The sequence below is a fragment of the Triplophysa rosa genome, linkage group LG13, assembly GCF_024868665.1.
Source record: "Triplophysa rosa linkage group LG13, Trosa_1v2, whole genome shotgun sequence".
NCBI classification, from domain to species: domain Eukaryota; kingdom Metazoa; phylum Chordata; class Actinopteri; order Cypriniformes; family Nemacheilidae; genus Triplophysa; species Triplophysa rosa.
In genome coordinates this window covers 12,582,911-12,602,472 of record NC_079902.1, presented here as the reverse complement: position 1 = coordinate 12,602,472, position 19,562 = coordinate 12,582,911, and the positions used below count along the sequence as shown (strand labels likewise).

Below are 19,562 nucleotides of genomic sequence, written 5' to 3'. Positions count from 1 at the left end.
CACCCCCCGGCTTCTCTACCGGCAGAATACATCACAGATCAAGGATTGAAAGAGATCTTCCACCCACCCTCAGATCACAGAACACAATCAGCCATGTTGAAGAAGGGCCGCCAGTCTAACAGGCTAATGACAATCTGCTCGCACGCTCACGTGATCATAGACACACAAACCCGAACAGGCTTTAAGATGTGTTCACACCCTCACGAGTGTCTCAAATTTCAAGAGAATCAGCCGATTCGTGACCTCAGCTTCTGTTTGCTTATGGTTTTTAAAAATGGCTTCCTTACGTGACTCATGTTTGTCTTTCCATTCAGGCCATTACATCATGTGAGATGCACAGTAATGTAATTCACATTTAAAGGCCTTTCTTGGGACGATTTCAAGCCTAATACTCCAAATTATGCAGTTTTCCAGTAAAAGGGAACAGGAGGTTCTGGATTCTTTGTGTGTAAATGTAACGTCTAACTATAGACGGTTTCATCGGATGTATGTGCTGGCCTGAAGTTAATTTGTTTGGTTATATACTGGCCTTGAAGTTGTTTGGTAATAATACTGTTTAACAATTTATTTTAGATTTAATTGATATTACAATGAATATAATATTTTATTGTATATGAATTGTATTAATTTACCCTGTTGAAAAAAACAGCATATGCTGGTTAGGTAGGTTTTAAAGCATGGTAGCTGGTTTGTGCTGGTTTAAGATGGTCATGTGCTGGTTTAAACTGGTCATTAGCTGGTCCTAAAATGGTCATGTGCTGGATTAAGCTGGTCCTGAGCTAGGGCCATTTTAAACCAGCTCAGGACCATTTTAAACCAGCTCATGACCAGCTTAAACCAGCACAAACCAGCTACCATGCTTTAAAACCTACCTAACCAGCATATGCTGTTTTTTTCAACAGGGTAAATTAAAACTATAAGTTACTAAAGTCTATAAGTCACTCATTTGATTTATTTATACTGTATATAACAGACAGGATAGAGTAATATTTGAGTTAGCAGTACCTTGGGACAGCAAGGCAGTGACACACCTGATTGTAAACTGTTGACACACTTGGTTTATTCTTAGCGGCTCGGAGAGGGTGAAAATATTCTGTTTCTTGGCATAAAGTCAAATGAGACACAAGTCGTGTGTTCTGAGGAAGGGAGTGACGGTATTTAGCTTTGAAAACACTCCCGGAAAGAGGAGAGATCTGCCCACAGCAGCCATCAGAATGTGATCCTGCCAGAGAGAACATGTTTTCCAGGGAGAATTACTTTATGTTCCTGTGTGTTTCTGAAGGGGAGCATTCACTGTGTCCACTAATAACCACCCAACCAGAGCCAATTACTTCCAGCGGAACGGGGGGCAGACAGAGTGCACTGGGCCATTGCATCACTGGAAACCTCTGAGCTTTGTGGCCAGACTGCAATGAGGTCAGGAAATGTAGAAAGGTGGATGGGGGGAGCACATGTCACTGAGGCTACTAGAGAGAGAAACATAAAACTAAAGATGGAGATAAGTAAAGGTTAATAAAGATACATTACTACCGCTCAGTTTTAGTCAGGATCAACATTTTTTGAATAGTTAAAAAAACTGTTTGGGAATAGGGTGTCTTATCAGGAGGTTGAGTGACAAATGCTGACTAGTTACTCCCCTGAGGAAACTTGATATTTTGGGTTACAATAGGGGTCTTACACCTTTTTCAGGACCCTTTGGTGGGTGGAGAGATGGAGAAAGGGATCTCTATAACATATTGTGTACATTTAAGTGTTGCATTTTAAAGACTCGCAGAAAAACCTTGATATCCGCAGCTTTATTTGATGAGCTGACATCATTTCCACTGAAACAGGTTAGAGCTGGTCGTATTAGTGGGTCTTTCCCTTTTAAAAAAGCCAATAGCGCTTTGTTTGTCTTACAGCCTTAAGTTTGATGAGAAGATGAAGTGCAGAATGATGTCTTAGAAATTGTTGATGCATTTTGGCAGAAGCGAGAGACTACGTTTTTAATCCTTATGTCTTCTAAATGCAAATTTTGTCAATATTCTTAAGTAAGATATCCTTAAAGGGACAGTTCGCCTCCAAAAAAAAAACATTGTCATCCTTTACTCACCCTCGAGTTGTTCCAAATCTGTATACATTTCTTTGTTCTGATGAACACAGAGAAAGATATTTGGAAGAATAAACAGAAAATAACTGTTCTTGGCCACCAATGACTTCCACAGTAGGAAAACTGACAATGATATCAAAAGTGCCCCAGAACTGTTTGCTTTCTTATATTCTTCAAAATATCTTCTTTTGTGTTCAACAGAACAAATAAATGTATTAAGCATTTTTTCATACTATAGTAGCCGATGGTGGCAAAGAACTGTTTGGTTACAAGCATTCTTCCAAACATCTTTCTCTGTGTTTATCAGAACAAAGAAATGTATAGAGATTTAAAAGAATGAATTTTCATTTAAAAATATTTATACTAAAAGCCAAAAAATCATTTTGATTTCACAGCGACTTTAAGCCTGGCATATAATATAAATCTAATACAGCATGAATGTATTCATACTTTGTGATGCAAAGCCTTAAAAATATTTTTCATGTGCACTCATATTTGTTATATACATGAAACATTTTAATGAGGAATGGACAAGAAGACTAGTTCAACAATTGAGTTGAACTTTAGCTTCTTAATGTTAGTTACTGTAACTATTTACTGTATTGTTGTTTTAAATATTGTATTTTTTGTTTAAACATTTTTGTGTGATGCAGTTCCCCTGTTGAAGACCCCTGCTTAAAAGAAAGTTTTACGTTGCAATGCATTTTGGATGCCATTTCATTCAGAAAACCTAAAGCAGCACTGTAACCTATTAAGGCTATGTAACAGTTAAGTCTTACTCTGCTGAGGTGACTGCGTGACAGGCAATGTGGTCCTGTTTCCCATCACTCCCCTACATGCATATATATATATACACATACAGCACTTCACCACAAGTTTGGAGAGATACAGAGTCTTGGGATAACACTCTCCCATAGCCGAACCCTGGGATAACATACTCCAGTATCCCTGCCGAATAACTAACGACAGGCACCATGTTCACAGTGAACATTTCATCTTCCTTGCCAATGATGAGGTCCAATCTAGGGAGAAGAGGCAGGGCAAGCATCAGCTTCATGAACAGGTAATGATTGTTTAAGTGAGGAATGTTTTAGTTGTATCTGATGGCTACTTTAGCTTGGACGGCAGGATTTGTGCAGGGCTGCCATAGCTGTGTATGTTGGCGGTCAGTTATGGATGCACGCTAGAAGAACAAGGCACATCTTAGTTTGTTTTCTGGTTGTATTTGTTCTATTAATAGACTGGACGTTTTTTTAAAGCGTCAAAAGTGCTGTTTTCAGCATCATAAAACTCTGCCATGGGTAATGGAGAAGGAATGGCTCATGTCAAGAGGATTTTGATAAGAAACATGAACAGCACTGGTAAAAATGTGCATGTTACATAGTGTGCAAGTTGCATGTTTAGGAACAGGCTTTTGCAGGGCCGTGCACAGAACTTTTGAGGGGCATGTGCTGAAACTGAAAAAGGGCACCCCCCCCTTATTGGTCACATCTTAATGACAAAGTAAATCTAACAAAATAATAGTCTCAAAAGCTCAAACACTGTACAGTCTTTACTGCTAAATTCTAAATTAAATACAGAAGAATACTCATTAAAGCTACAAAACACAATCATTTCTTCTTTTCTTTTCATTTTAGATTAACATTAGTGACAGGAGTCACAGCAGCAAGTTTAAGAGAATGCGGCTCCTTTAAGAGCTGACGCTCTGCGCAGATCTGACGCATTCCCCATTTTACTTTGTGCTTACTAAAATACAAAACAAATTGTGCTTTAAGGCATAATCTTGAGTGTTTTTGTTCATTCAAGCACGAAAGAGAACGTAATACTGGTGCGCTGTCTGACACATTCTGACAGAGATTCAGTGACGCAGCCTTTAACCCGTGTATACACCAGACGGGACCGCTGTAGCGTTGCGTTGTGCCGCGTCACGCAGCTAGAAGCTGAATCTATACTGGACGCGTCAAAGCAAAAAAATAAAATCGTGCCTAAATGGATTGAAGGCTTCTACATCAACAAGAGCGTGATTGTATAATGTAACGCTAGACAAAGAATGACAGAAAATTGCATTAAATATTTTTAACGCGTTATTCTGAAAAAGTGATGCCATCTGGGAAAACCCATCACATGGTGAAATTGTACATATGACAGGTTTTGAATTCATATGAAAGCTGGTTTTCAGCCCTTTCCAAAGTTTTTACAGCGAGAAAATGAATTAACCATGCGACCGTACAATGCGATTGATTTATAAATGACGTGTATCATCAATCATAAATTAAAAAAAACATTCTTAGATATATTTTTACCTAGGTGACGAGGATCACTCAGTCGCTTTGTGTCACTCAAATGCAGTTAACGTTAATGTGACGGGGTTCTTGACCAGCGAATGTGTGCAAATGTGCATTTCGTCCTTCATCATTAAAACGGCGACATCACCGTTTTAATCAACAGGTTACAACGTATTTGTAGCTAACGTTATATGGATGCTGTTTTCTTGTTGTAAAATACATTTGGCCAAAATCTAATTTATAAAAGATAAAACGCTACTGTGTGAAAATGCAGGCAAATGCTATCCCTCTCCAGTCCCAAATTCTCAGACCTCAAATACATAAAAATTAACATTTTAGAATTAATGTTTCTTGCGTTAAGAAAACGCTGTACTTGTTCAAACAACAATAACTTTATTTAACGACAACTTTACCCTTGAAAGACGTTCATTTGCTGGGGGTGGATCCACGAGGTTTTATTGAAAGTTTGAGCTTATCTAACAAGATTTAGTCACGAGCTCTTTTTAACCTTTCATTGGCTAAATATTTGTAAAACAGGCAGACAGACATAAAGGGTGACCAATAGCATTGATTTATTGAAGAATAAAAACACCACCATAGAAGAGCACTTCAGAGTGTGAAGGCAAAACGGGCATGTGCTCTGCACAGGTTGAGTCCTATCTGTGCACGTGCCTGGGCTTTTGTGCTCTGCGGTATGTTTAGGAATGGTTTTTCTCTGAATGTAGTGAAGTGGCGCTGGTGTGCCAGCTCTGGGCAGTCTGGAATGCTTCTCTGCCTGCCGATGAATCACAGCCACTGCAGCCGAGTGGTCAAGCACGAGGCAGGAACGAGCTCGATGTGTGAATGTGTGTTCTTCCCTGAGTGAGAAAGCGTGTTAGATGTCTGTGTATGTGTTAACGCTAATTTCTGCAAGAAATCTTTGTGGCGGATGAAAGTATGCCAGGATCCTCTAGTCGTGACTAGAGCATTGTGTCATCTCATGGATCTGTTCATCTAGACTTCCACTGTCCATAAATGAAATTGTGCAGAACATTTGATGGAGGAAGAACAAAATGAACAATAATTTGCCATCTGGCTAGACTGACACACTATTGTTGTTTTATCCTCTTCAGGATGAGGTATGAGGGAGAGTTCTGGGCCAGTTGAGAGAGCTGTTGCTCGCCCTGTCAGACCAGTGCTGGGTCAACATTATGTCATTATTTTTAATCAGTTTTTTCAATATTTTTTTAAACATTGCTGTTGAACACGTATTTAATTGATCAAATGTGCCGTCAAGATGTTATCTAACAAAGATGAGGTTTTGTAAGAAATTGCATTATTTTTAAGTTTTAAAGTTATAGTTCACCCAAAAATGGTTCATCATTTATTCAGCCTCATGTCATTTCATTCCTGTTTAAATGACTTTGTTCTGACGAACACAGAGAAAGATATATGGAAGAATGTTAGCAATTTTCAATTCTGTGCCATCATTGACTGCCATAGTAGGAAAAATGTAATGGTAGTCAAAGGTGCCCTAACTGTTTGTTTTCCTAAATTCTTCAAAATATCTCACGTTGTGTTCAACAGAACAAAAAAAATGAAACGATATTTTTTTCCTACTTTGGTAGTGGATGATGTCACAGAACTGAAAATTGAAAACATCCTTACATATATCTTTTTTGTGTTTAACAGAAAAAATAAATTTAAACAGGTTTGAAACAAGCTGAGTAAATGATGACAGATTTTTCATTTTTCATTCAAGAAATCATATCCTGACATTTAAAAATGTACGTTTTGTTTGTCAATTTTATTTTGTTGTAACTTTTTTAGAAAAACTAAAACTATAAAACATTTATTTTAATATTCTAAAGAAAAGTTGTGTCTTGACAATGAAACAAACATACTGATCCCAAATGAGGCTTGTTTTTATTTTTTATTCATTCATTATTAATGAATTACTTTTTTATCCTTTTAATATACAGTATATATTTTTAAGTTTTGTAAAACTGAATCATTCAAACAACACCTCACAACACCGGATGTGGTTTTTCACTGTATCCCTGTATATACTGCACACATGTTTCTGACTGTCATTCCCCTCCCTGCTCCCCACTGTGGCGATTCCAGTCCATGGCGATCCTGACGCTGTCTTTCTGCTTGACAGAGAGCCGCGGAAGATCCTGCTTCACAAAGGTTCCACCGGTTTGGGTTTCAACATTGTTGGCGGTGAGGATGGGGAGGGCATCTTCGTGTCTTTCATCTTGGCAGGTGGGCCAGCCGACCTGAGCGGAGAGCTGAGGAGAGGAGACCGCATCCTGTCGGTCAGTAACGTCCCGTAACCTTCGAGTTGAAAGTGTGAAGGCTGATGAAACAATGCAGTGACATCGAGCAAATAAATGTTGTTATGTGTATAAAATGGAATTTTTCGGATTTTTTGTTACGCATTTTACATTTGTGTGAAGGCTAGCAGCTGATAAAACATCATGTGATTGCTTGAGTGTGTGGCCTGTGGGGGTTGTTGTTTTAATCTGTTGCCATGGTATCGTCCCAGGTGAATGGAGTAAACCTGCGCAATGCTACCCATGAACAGGCTGCTGCTGCGCTGAAGAGGGCTGGACAGACAGTGACCATCATTGCCCAGTACAGACCAGAAGGTAAAGTGTCTCTTACTGTGCATCTCATGATTTTCATCAGTGCAAATTAAATTGTGCTCTCTAGAGGACAATGAATGAGAATAACAGTGGGAATACAGATGGTTAGCTTTATGTAAATAGGCAGATCAACTAACAATTTCCTTTTCAAAACAGGCAAGTAAATTGTGTTAAGTTTACTGAAATGATTGTTGTAGGATTGCATCACGTTCTAAGAAACATTACATGAGATTATTGCAACCAAGACCCCAAACTGCTCCCTTCACACACCCATGCATGCTTGTTGTGTCTTGTCTGCTTTATCAGAGCCCTGTATATCTCCAACACAGTGATATACTGTATATCCCTCTAAGAAAGGTGAACTAGCTAGCCTCGCCTAGTTTTACGAGAAACAATCCCATTTTGCAAAGTAGGACCGATGTTTCGCTCGTGTAGAATGTAGGCGGGCACATTCTGACGTACTGTGCTCAGGTGATATCTTCAGTAATAATGCATATGCATAGAGAACAGCCCGACTGCCATTGTAGTTTCACTTGCATGAATGAAAAAAGACTGGAATGAAACGGGGCCAGAAGTGGGAGGGGTCAACGTGAAAGGGAAAAGGGGGAAGACAAATACATGAATTGAGGACCGCAGAGGAAGCGCAGAACTTTACTGCATGTATAAAGCTTATTTTTGGACCAGGGTTAGCGATCTTTTTTTTGCTTGATCGCTGGGAAGGGTTGGGAGAAGAAATGGAGTAAGTGTGAGCCGGTCGCGTGCGCGGGACGGCTTGAAATCCCGCGTCTCGAGCGCGAGTTAAACTCACCGCTGCTGGAATGGGAGGAGCGAAGCAGGACAGACCGAAACATTCACCTTAAACTTTAATATTTATTTACCTTTCCTTGGTATTCGATATTAAGGGAAACGACATTTCCCCATCCATATTCCCAATTTGTTTTACTCGTTTTTTTCTAACGTAAGATGTTTTGTCGAGTGAGTCGGACAACGAGAGGTTAAGCTGAACACAGCGCTTTAGCCGCCGCCGGGTAAGAGCTCCTCCACTTACATTCATACAGGATTCTCAAAGTTGCTTAAAGTGAAGAACTCTAGGGGTGTGATTGTAGTTTACGTTTTATTGACGACAGAATTGTATTTTACTCTTTGAAGTGAGTTGCAGAAAGCGAAAACGCCGTCGTTTGTTCACAATGGAGTTCTGTTGACTCGAGTTACATGTTTAGCAGAGTGCAGCGTGTTTAAAGGTGAATTATTAAAACATTAAGTGAAAATAATAAAACAATAATTAAACGTGTAAAGTTACGCTTTCACATGTTCATCCATTGAACATGCTACACGAGCGTTGTTTCTGCTGCAGGTTTGTCGATACCTGAGGTGTTTTCGTTGCCGCGCGACCCAAGTCAACTCAAAGCTCGAGGATATCGTGTTTTATATTCGCCAGAATATTTTACAAACACGAAACACCAGCACGCGATTGGATTATCGGAAAAATATCAAAGCACATTAGCACCAGCAAACTGCTTTTTATTGAGTTTAAAAGGTAGCGTGATTCACCTTTGAACTGAACTTGAGGTCTGTCTGTGGGATCCGGGATATTTTGCACTTTGAGGCCTGGCGCTTCGCCATCATGTTTGTTTAAAACATGATTATGAAGCTTCCTGCAGAGCTCTGGACAGGTGCAGGGAAGGGCACTTTCAGGAAGTCATATTTACAATCGTTAACCTGACGTTTAATAATTCATGATGAAACTTCAATGAAACTTCAGTTAAATTGTTTGTCTTGTGTGAATTAGATGCGTGTTGTAGCTGCTGCTCCTTGCATTTTGACATTTTAAAATGATTTCTCTTGAGCGTGAATATCATGTACAGGTAGCCAACACCACTTCTAAAACACGTTTGATCATCACGTAGGACAGGTCTTGATATTAGTCTCTTTATAAAATTTAATATGCATAATGTAAAGTGCATTCTCTAGTGTCTATGTAAGCAATGACAGGAATGTTGCAGTGTAAGTTATGTGTTTCAGCACGCTCTCCCCCATATTCCTCCTCTCTCCTTAGTCAGACACCGGCGAAGTAAAAATGGACTGCCTCTCCCTCTCCCTCCCAAGGGCTCTTGTGTCTACATTGAAATAGAAGTGACACATTAATCCGTGCCAGAATAGCTCGCTGAATTAGGTGGGAACCAGCACTATGGCTTCTAAAAGTTTGTGTGTATAAGAAAAGGACAGAGTCTGTTTGTAGACCGGCTTCTGTTAAAGTTTGAGCGCTTCATGTTATACATTAACTTGTTTGAACTTGAGCGGGTAAAGTATTTGTGTCCAGCACAACGGTGATGGTGAACAGCTCAGGTCGTATTTGGCCTCGCAAGCCACAAGTGTAAACACCTGAGTGACAGATGAGCGAATATATTTTATTATTTGTCTTTGTCGTTTACACAGGTAATACAGGACACAATACATTCCACATGGAAAGTTAGAAGTGAATAATTGGTGGTTCTTGCTTATCCTTTGGCTAAAGGATTTTAACGAACCCTAAATACAGTGTTCAAGCTCAGAGTGTAACTAGTCTTGCACTGTTTGTGCTACAAAATGAATTTGACGATTGTGTCACTGTTAAGATGTGGTTTGCAATTGCTTATCGTAGTTAACAGATGTGCATGTCAAATGATAATACCAAGTACATCCTAGAAACCACATTAGCAACCTTAATGTCTTCAGTCATACACATCATGATAGCATTGTGTCAGTTTAGCATGGGCATGTGCCAATCATATAAAAAATCTTTGGTTGGTCTAACAAACCATCATGTCCTCTTTCTACTTTCCTGTTATAGAAAGCATCTGACTTTGCTTCTTATTGGGTCCATATTGGGTCTCTTTATAGAGAAGAACCAATACTAAATTTCTCCTCCGATGCGATTATTCAGAGCCGATACCTGTTCTGAAGATTAAATTAATATTTCTAAACTTTATGAATGTTATTAATTCATATAATGACTATTAATATTGATCATCAAACTGGTGATGTTTCTTAACTTTTTCTATATACAGAGCACACATTCATTGTATTTTCCTGTCGTCTTTTGACTGACAGGATATATCGGCCCAATGTTTTTAAACTATCGTCCGATAGTGTGAATAATTGGTTTTACTTGACCAATACTGATTATTGGCTGATATATTGGTGCATTTCTAGCTCTTTATGGACCATAGCTTTATCTTGATCTGAGAACAGGCCCAGTACTATCGTATCACCCAAATGCGCTAATCTGACTATAATACTTTTAATTGATGTTTTATTTCTGAGCAGTTGTTTTGGCGCTGGATCGAGCCTCTCTTTCAAACGGAATGGCTAGATGCTTCACGCCCCTCATTACATCAAAAGACAATAGAGCAGATAGAAAATAGAGTCATGCATCTCAATGCTAACTTGCATGCCATCCTCACAAATGAGCGGAGGGTACTTATCATAACCTAGCCTAAACTGTACATCTCATGTTGTAAGCAGGCACACAATTGCATTATTATATAACTCTGGATTGACAATGAGGCAGTCTGCAGCCAATCCCTGTTCCCCCAAAATAAAAGCCCTGCACATAATGAAGCCAAGGGAGGAAAGTGTGATAAAGAGATTGCCTAGGAGGGGTTGCATCAGATGCCAGATTAGTCAATTGAATCTTCAGATTTCAAGTTTGGTTTAAAGATGTGGTGTTTTGTGCATCCCCAGTCTAAACAGTAATTGTTTTTTACCTGTTTGAAGCTAGTAAGTTGGAATAGCATAGTAACTCTTATATTGCTCTGATGCACTATAAGTTACATGCGTCTTCTCTTTTTTTATGATTAATTTTGGACACATTTATGTTTCTGCTTCCTTTTACCTCACTGCTGTGCTTAACTTGTTTGTGACAAGCAGGGTGTGTACGGTAGAGCTCCCTGCAGGCGTGGTTTCTGCTGATATCGAAGGCCAAGTTTCGGCTTCACGTTGAGCTTTAGACTTAGGCAGGAATTCCACTTTTTATGAAAATATAAATACTTGAAAACTCATAAAAGCAGCAACTCTATAATCTAAGAATCTGGAAAGCATGTTTTAGGAGGTCACCTTTTGATCTTAGGATACAAGGATACAAACAAGAAAATGGATTTATAGTTGACTTCCAAGGTATATCCAAAATAAAACAGTCCAGCATAAAACAGTATGCTTATAGAAAAGTACTACATACCATAGTATCGTATGTTAATATCATGATAGTACTTACTGTATATTTGCAAGAATATCATGGTACCATGTCCAAAAACACAGTAATACCATGGTTCTTTGGTTACTTTTTTGTAAGTGTACTCTTTCATTGACTGTCGTGTTGTTTACCTGTGCATTCTGCTGTTTGTGTACTTGTACAAATCAGTTGCTAAGCTTGAGAGTTGCGCAGCGCAGCAGAGGTGTTTGCGTTTAATTAAGAGTCTACCTGCGACCAGCCATCACGCTTCAGCGCCGCTCCTGAACCCAACGCCTTGTTCGATATGAAAAATAATTTTTAGTTCGACATTTGTCAGATGTTTTCATTCTGTTATACTGAATAGTGCGTGTTCTACTTAATTAATATGCATAATGAATGATCTGGCAGGAGATATTAGTGCATAGCTCATGTAGATACATGATTAATATCCATCTGTTCTTCAGGTCATTAATCAGTCCTCAATAAGCTGCTGTGCGTTCCTTCTGTGCCCCGCTCAATGAGCACCTCCGCTCGTATAAAACATGGACGAGAGCCTGGAATAATCACTGTAAATATAGGTGATGCTGACAGACCCTGTGCCTCTTCTCTTTTCAGAATACAGTCGCTTTGAGTCCAAGATCCACGACTTGAGGGAGCAGATGATGAACAGCAGCATGAGTTCTGGATCGGGCTCCCTCCGCACCAGTGAGAAACGCTCGCTTTACGTCAGGTATCTTCACCGCACTCGCATTCACTCGCTATTCACTGTCTTGCATTAAAAGCGGCTTTATGTGAAGTAGGGCTGTTATACGATTAATCGCATCCAGAATAAGTTTGTTTACGTGATATATGTCTGTGTGCTGTGCAAATTTTATTTTGTATTCGTAAACACGTACACATGTATATATTTGAAAATTATTTTAATGTGCATATATTCATATTTATATATAATGTAATTTATATATATATATATATATATAAACATTTATTGATTTTTATTTTTAAAAAAATCTTAAATGGGTCAAAGACGAAAAAGTGTTTAAGCATAAAACAATAAGTGTAATACTGCTTTAAATTGTTGTTGTTAAAAAAAAAAGAAAATGTTTTCTGTTAAATTTAATAGCATTTTTGTTTTTTTGAACAAAATATAAATATCATACATTTTTCCCTGATTTACAGAAGACGCCTACTAAAATGTCATTCAGTGTAACAATCTTGTTAGGCATATTAAAAGACTTATTACAACTAATTAGCATTTGGGGTGAAAGTAATTTGACATTTTTTTAATTTGACACTATCCTAGTGTTTTGCCCATTTGTCAATAAGATTTTTTTACTCATTTTAAGCACAATGAAATGTAATATGCTCCCTTATTCTTTTATATGTTTAAAAATGTACAAATAAAAATAAGCATGTTGTTCGAATTTGTACATAAATATTGTGTTACACTGAATGACAATGTTTACCAAATTAACCAAATTTTGACATTTTATTCTCCAAAAACTTAGTTGAAACCATAAAGTAGACATTTTACTTACATTTAATGTGCTTTCTATGGACATAAAATCACTTTTGTACATTTCTTTTGATGGGGACTTCTTAACGTCTTTGACCCAAATATATACATGTATGTGTATGTGTTTATATTACAAAATTAATATGCACAGTACACAGACATATATTATGTAATCACAAACTTTTATTCTGGATTCAATTAGTCGCAATTAATCGCTAAACATCCTTAATGTGAAAAGCTGATGATCATGATCACACGTGGTGAGGTTTGAATCTGCAGACTTACTGTCACATAACTTGAAATATTGTTCACTATACAATAGCTGGTGTTTACTGTATGGATTTTAGAGTTTCATGGTGTTCGGTTAGTGAGGCTTGGTTTATTAGGAGCTGGGTGGCAGGTAGGGGTGTAACGATACACTCAGCTCACTATTCGGTACATATCTTTATGCTGGGTTCACGATACGATACGCATTTCGATATTTTGAACAAAATTCAAAAATGAAACTGAAATTCAAATAACATTTATTTTCAAAATATTAACAATTTCAGTAACTTATTTTGTTGCACATACAACTTAATAAAGAATTTTAACATTTTAAGGCTTAACTGAAATTAGAATTAAGATCAGTGTCAATTTTGACAGCAAATTTTGATTTAGTTGTAGTCATAGTCTTTTGACTAAAGTGCAATTTAGTTTTTGTCATCCCAATTTATCATAGTTTTAGTCTATTTTTAGTCGACGAATCTACATTATATTAGTCTACTAAAATCTATCTGGATTAACTCATTTAATTGGTGTAATTAAATGTTCCATACAAAGATTGAACTGTTTTGACATAATTTTCTTTACCTTGGAATTAAATGAAACCAGGTCATTACCTTTATATTTCAGAGAAGTTGAGTAACTACTGGATATGCATTGTTGTAACACAGAGAATATTAGACCATGAACTACATGTAGCAGTTCATTCAGTCTCATTTTGACTCAATTGACTCTTTCGTTCAGTGAAGGGCGTGTTCATTCACTACACTTAACCAATGAAACGCTCTGACAGAGCTCACACTCAAACGCTATTGGCTCGTGTCTCTGCTTGAGACAGTAATGAATGAGAAAAATCTTTCAAAAAGACATATTACATGAACTGTATTACATTTCTTCAGTCATGCAGATCACATACTTATTTTTTAGCATGTCATTCGATCTTTTAATATACAGTTCGACTCACTTCATCTCTTCTCTGATCGGAACAGCGCTGGTTTCTTTTGGCTTACTTTATGTTGCATATCACGTTATGCAGCAGCTCACGTTAGCGGATAAACTAACATTGGCATTTAAAAACGTTTGTGCTGCCTTTGTAATGAGTTTCGGGGTGACTCGCCTGCAGTCACGCTTTAAGTTTGCTGTGTTTTAACAGCGATTGTGAAGGAAAATATGAGGCTTTGTAAACCACTTGGAGACACAGATTGTGTCTTGTGCTTCTCTCTACCGCATGTGTGAGATAAGCACACGTGACGCGCTGGCGCAGAGTAGGTAGCGTCTTGACCGCTGAACGAATAGAATTAAACATATCGTAAAATATCCCCATCTCTCTACGATGCGCATCGTAACATTTTTGCATCGCGAAATATCGTAATACGAAGTGTCGTTACACCCCTAGTGGCAGGTGATGCTTCGAAATCTGAAAACAGTGGGATTGATTTGTCGGTCGATCGTGGGTTGACCCTAAAGTAAGCTTTTTAACTACAGAGCTCAGCTGCTTAGGGTTTATGTGAGTCAGCTGACCACTTGTGCGAGTGTTAGATCACAAGGCAGTTTCACATTCATGTGAATGCACTGATGTGATAAAGGTGTGTCTCAATAGGACAGGTTTGCAAGTCAGACATACTCCCATTCTACGCATCTCCATCTCAAAACATGCCTTTGGTTGTTCTCTTTCACTAGAATTAGCAGTGCTGTCAGTTTTGTGTCTCAGTGGGCTTGTAATCGTTGTTTTCTGAGGCAGAGGTATTTGGAAAACAGGAAGACCTGCTCTGCCGGTTTTTCTGCCTTCCTTTGGACCTGTCTGACAGGTAAAGCCATTCTGCTGTGGACACAATGCCTGCCTGTGTTTCTGTACTCGTCGCCATCTGGTTTCCCTCTCAAGAAAAATGATTGGGATCTTATACCTTTTCTGCCCTTGAGCAAGGTGCTTAACCACAGGCTATCTCTGGAGGAAGCAGGAATGTAGACACGATCCAGAAACAATATGAGGAGGGAAAGCATTATGAATGTCCTTATAAAAATCAGCTTTGTTTATATCAAATATGTGATGGGATATTTCTAGTAGTTCGGCTTGTTTTGCTGATAGTAAATATGTGTTAAACATAGTAGGATCATGATCGTTCACCAGTTATATGTGGTTAGTCACGGGTTTTTGTCTGGATCGAGATGGTAGAAAATTTGTAGTAGTGTACAAGGTTGTTTACAATTGGTAATGTTGCCACTTTGTGCATTAATATTGAATTCAATGATGTGCAGTGAAACTGTAATACAACAATAATCTATTACTAGGTGTCTTAATGTTGTTATTGAATGTGAAGGACACTTAATTGTCCAAGAGTAATCTTGCTTTTTAGTTTAAGTCCAACACAAAAATCATTCCAAGTATAAGAAAATAATCTTTATGAACTAACATTCATCTGTAAAATATGCAAGTCTGTTATTATTCAAATAAATATGCATTACAATTTGCATTATAACATTGTTATGAAAGAGTTATTTTTGTGTATTTTAAACTATTATTATAATTACAGAAGTATTTAATTTAATTACAGTGCATGTACTATAATATACAATTGCTGTGATTTATAATGACTCATTTAACGATAAGATTTTGGTTATACCATTACTGCGCACACGTTTAGCGATGTTTTTTGTGTGCTTCTGTATGTATATCCCCACCCTGTAGTCAAATACAAGCGATTTCTTACAATGCAAACACTGTTTAAGTAGTCTGTTGATGGTTGTGTTTGGCGTTCCCAGGGCTCTCTTTGACTATGACAGGACCAGGGACAGTTGTCTGCCCAGCCAGGGTTTGAGTTTTTCCTACGGAGACATCCTGCATGTCATCAACGCCTCCGATGACGAGTGGTGGCAGGCACGTCTGGTTACACCCCACGGGGAGAGTGAGCAGATCGGGGTCATACCAAGCAAGAAAAGGTAGAGTTCTGCCAACGCGCCGAGCCAGAATGCAATCGTAACATTTTACTCTGGGTAACAGGGTGTGTTTGTTACCCTTTAAAGGTTTGAACGCTTTTACGCTTTGATCCACAGGGTGGAGAAGAAAGAACGTGCACGGTTAAAAACAGTCAAGTTCCACGCAAGGACGGGCATGATCGAGTCCAACAGGGTAAGTGACACCTGTTGGGGACTCGTGGGAGCTGCCCCACTTCCCCCGAGTGTGGGAATCGGTGACTTCTCACAGTGTCCTGGAGGCTCCTATTACAGAGCATCTCATTTCTCACAGAAACGCACACACATGAAAGCAAAAACACACACGATGTGTGCTTCATAATAAGATGTGGTGTTAGATCAGTGCTTCTTGATACTGATATTGGAAGACCCTGCGACACTTCATGACCTGCAGGACCAAGTTTGAGAATCACTGGGTTTAGATGCCTCCCCTTTATTGTGCCTCAAATAAATAGTTTATCCAAACATGACAATTCTGTCATCATTGACACAAAAGGAGGCAAGATACAGATGCTGTCAGGCTGTAAAAATGTTGTTTAAATCCAAATGAGATTTCGGCACATGGCAGGATTTCCTTGTGTTAAGTAATGATGACAGAATGTTTTGGATGAGCTAACCCCATAAAGGTGAAGTGTGACATTTTTAAGCCACTAGTGTCATCGTAGGTTTCCTGAATACTCGCCATTGGTCAAATGAAAAATCCCACCCCAAAGCACACCATGTGTTGATTCAGTGTTGTTGTGTTCACATTCTTCAGGAAATTTATGAATCAAATACGAGGATGTATTTTGACATAACAAAAATGATACACTTCACTTGTACTTGTTTGGTTTGCCATTAGTATCCATGACTCCATTCTGCTACAGTTAAGAAGACGTTTAACGTCATTCTTTGAGTTGTGCGTTCCTTTTATATTCACAGTCAAACAAAGTGTGTTTTTGTATGTAGCTTGAGTCCGAGTTAATGTCGACATTCACATTCCCCAATCACTTGTGTTCGTGCAAGCATGCATCATCTTGGTTTTTATGGGTTTTATTTTTGCATGCGTGTCATGGATTACGTACATGAAACCCATTCTGTTTTTTTGTTTGTTTGTTTGTTTCATTCCTCAACACCATCCCCCCATTTTGGACCATCTCCGCACAGCCAGTCAAAGTGAAGCGCAAAAAAAGCTTCAACCTTTCTCGCAGGTTCCCGTTTTACAAGAGCAAAGAGAATATAGTGCAGGAGCTGGTGGAGACTGAACGTGAGTATGAGCGTGTGTCGAGGGCTCTCACGCTGTCCTTCATGCTTCACCCTGTCACTGTCACTCACCCCAGAGGTGGCTTCTGATTGGCCAGTCATATTTCTCTGAGCCAATCAGGACCCTCTCTAGCCTTTGGTCTTGCTTTGGGAAGAGTCTCATTTGTGCACGTCTCGCAGGTGTGAGGCTGCACTAACACACAAATGCTGTGCTTGAACAAATACATGCCAAGACACTTTTTAAGATCACGTTTAGGCCTTGAGAAGAAAATCGCATGAAACATTCAACACATAGCAGATCTTTTTCTAATATTTTCATATTTCTTAGAGCACAGCAAGGGGGTGTTAGTACAGCTCCATCCCTGACGAGCACTACACCTCTCCCAGCCTCTCACTAACCTCTCTTTCTTCTTCCTTTCTGCTCTCTTCGTTCTTGCTTTCACCTGTCGGGACGCTCAGGACTTCCCAGGGTTAAGCGATGACTTTTACGGATCAAAGAGTTTGAGTAAGTGTGTGGTTCCTCTTGTCAAGCAGCTGTTTCTTAAGCTCTGAGCCACACACACCACATACACCTATTCATCTCTATTTGTCATCGAATCTCCTCCTCTCTATCCTACAAATGGATTGACCACATATTTATAAATAGAAGCACTTAATAATAAGGGTGAGAGCTGCAGGTACTAGACTAGTGTGAGTCTCACTTGCCATATTGGGCATCACTGTGCGGTCACTGATCTTTATCTTTGGTTGTAAAATGCATATTTTTATGGTGTAATATTGGGAATTTTGTTGATTTAAACTAAGTTCAGTAAATATAAAAAATATGTATATAATTTGTAATAAAATAAGAAGCATTCCTTAAAAGGGGTTTAAACATCCTATTATTATTATTATTGCAAGTTATTGATTTGCATATAGCTACATTGTTACATTATAGGATGACAGACTAAAATACAGAATAAAATTTGTGCTGTTGATCCCTGAATAGGAATCATTTACAAAAACACCTTGCTGAATGACAGATGTGTTTATATATACACTAAAGTAAGTGTAAATACATGACAGACCTCTTCAGGACCCTTTTTAGTGACTTTAAAGCTGACTTCTGCATGTTTAATCTTTAAATATACCAGCACTATCATGTTGTTATCGTCTCTAAGGGGTGTTTGCTATTTGATTCCTGTAAGGAACCCAACACTGGATTGTTTACGCTGGCATGTGGAGCAGTATCAGTCTGATAAACCGAACACAAGGTCATAGGAAACACTCAGCAGAGAATCTAAGATCGCAAGGGTTTTAGGAAAAGGAAACGGCAGCTATTTAAGTGCCCAAAACATCTTGTTCCCCCCCTCTCTCATCACTCAATCTTTGTTTGATCTTGTTGTAATGGCGCGGGAGGGTGTGTTATTTCAGTTTAAGCTGTGCTGGGTAATACTGTTAATCTTACATTTGCAAAAGTTTGCATTGTGTTATTTATAAACCTCCGTCCTTTATCCACAGAGTGTTTGACGTCTAACACCAGTGACAGCGAGAGCAGCTCCAGTAAGTGGCTCTTAACATCCATTAGCTTATGCTTTATAATCGCTTAAAGCAGACGTACATATTGCTTAACTGTCTGCATTAAATGTGTTCTATTGTAGTCTGCTGGAAATTTGAAACAAAACAACTTGGTCACTTACAAGATGTAATCTGGATTCATTCAAGTGCAAAAAGAGATTGATAGATACAAGTTAAACCAGATGGGCTGGATTGTATTGAATGTTGTAGTTCATGTTTCATATGGATAATTCTGTCGTTTCTCATCATGCAGAGGGTCAAGAAGACACAATTCTGTCATATGAGCCAGTTATCCGACAGGAGAGTAAGTATTCATGCTTTTGTTGAATTTTATATTTTCCAAATGTTTACACAGAGTATTAGGCAATATACATGTTCCATCTTCTCTTTGATGTTCAGAATGTAACGGGCTGTGTTTGTACCTTTGAGACTTCTGTACGTAAATGACCTCTCTCTTGATAAATTTCACATGGAAAGTTTCTGTAGTGCAGTTCAAACTGTCTTATCAGTGCAAGCCAAGATGCAAAATCCAGAAAAGTCTTTGATACGCAGTCATAATAACTTTCTACATAATACGTCAAACACTTATCTAAGAAGAGAAAGGATAGCAGAGCAATAAAATGTCGTCCATCCAGAGCACTCACGTTGACCGTCATTGATTTGGCTTTCGTTTCAGTTCATTACACGAGGCCTGTGATTATCTTAGGTCCAATGAAGGACAGAGTCAACGATGACTTGATCTCAGAGTTTCCCCACAAGTTTGGATCCTGCGTCCCACGTGAGTGTTACGACGTCCAAA

The 19,562-nt window shown here is 38.6% G+C and overlaps 1 protein-coding gene across 4 annotated transcripts in view; it reads left to right on the top strand.

The window, feature by feature from the left end:
• Positions 1–19,562, top strand: part of dlg3 (discs, large homolog 3 (Drosophila)) — an 82,493-nt gene that overhangs the window by 59,099 nt on the left and 3,832 nt on the right. For 3 of the 4 annotated variants that reach the window (XM_057348911.1, XM_057348912.1, XM_057348913.1), the window contains 9 exons: positions 6,518–6,674; positions 6,905–7,007; positions 11,830–11,944; positions 15,755–15,931; positions 16,046–16,121; positions 17,111–17,210; positions 18,707–18,748; positions 19,017–19,067; positions 19,440–19,541. In XM_057348911.1, the coding sequence (XP_057204894.1) occupies positions 6,518–6,674; positions 6,905–7,007; positions 11,830–11,944; positions 15,755–15,931; positions 16,046–16,121; positions 17,111–17,210; positions 18,707–18,748; positions 19,017–19,067; positions 19,440–19,541 (923 nt within the window). Of the gene's footprint in view, positions 1–6,517; positions 6,675–6,904; positions 7,008–11,829; positions 11,945–15,754; positions 15,932–16,045; positions 16,122–17,110; positions 17,211–17,665; positions 17,712–18,706; positions 18,749–19,016; positions 19,068–19,439; positions 19,542–19,562 lie in introns of all 4 variants that reach the window. The other variant, XM_057348914.1, reaches the window with a different exon arrangement.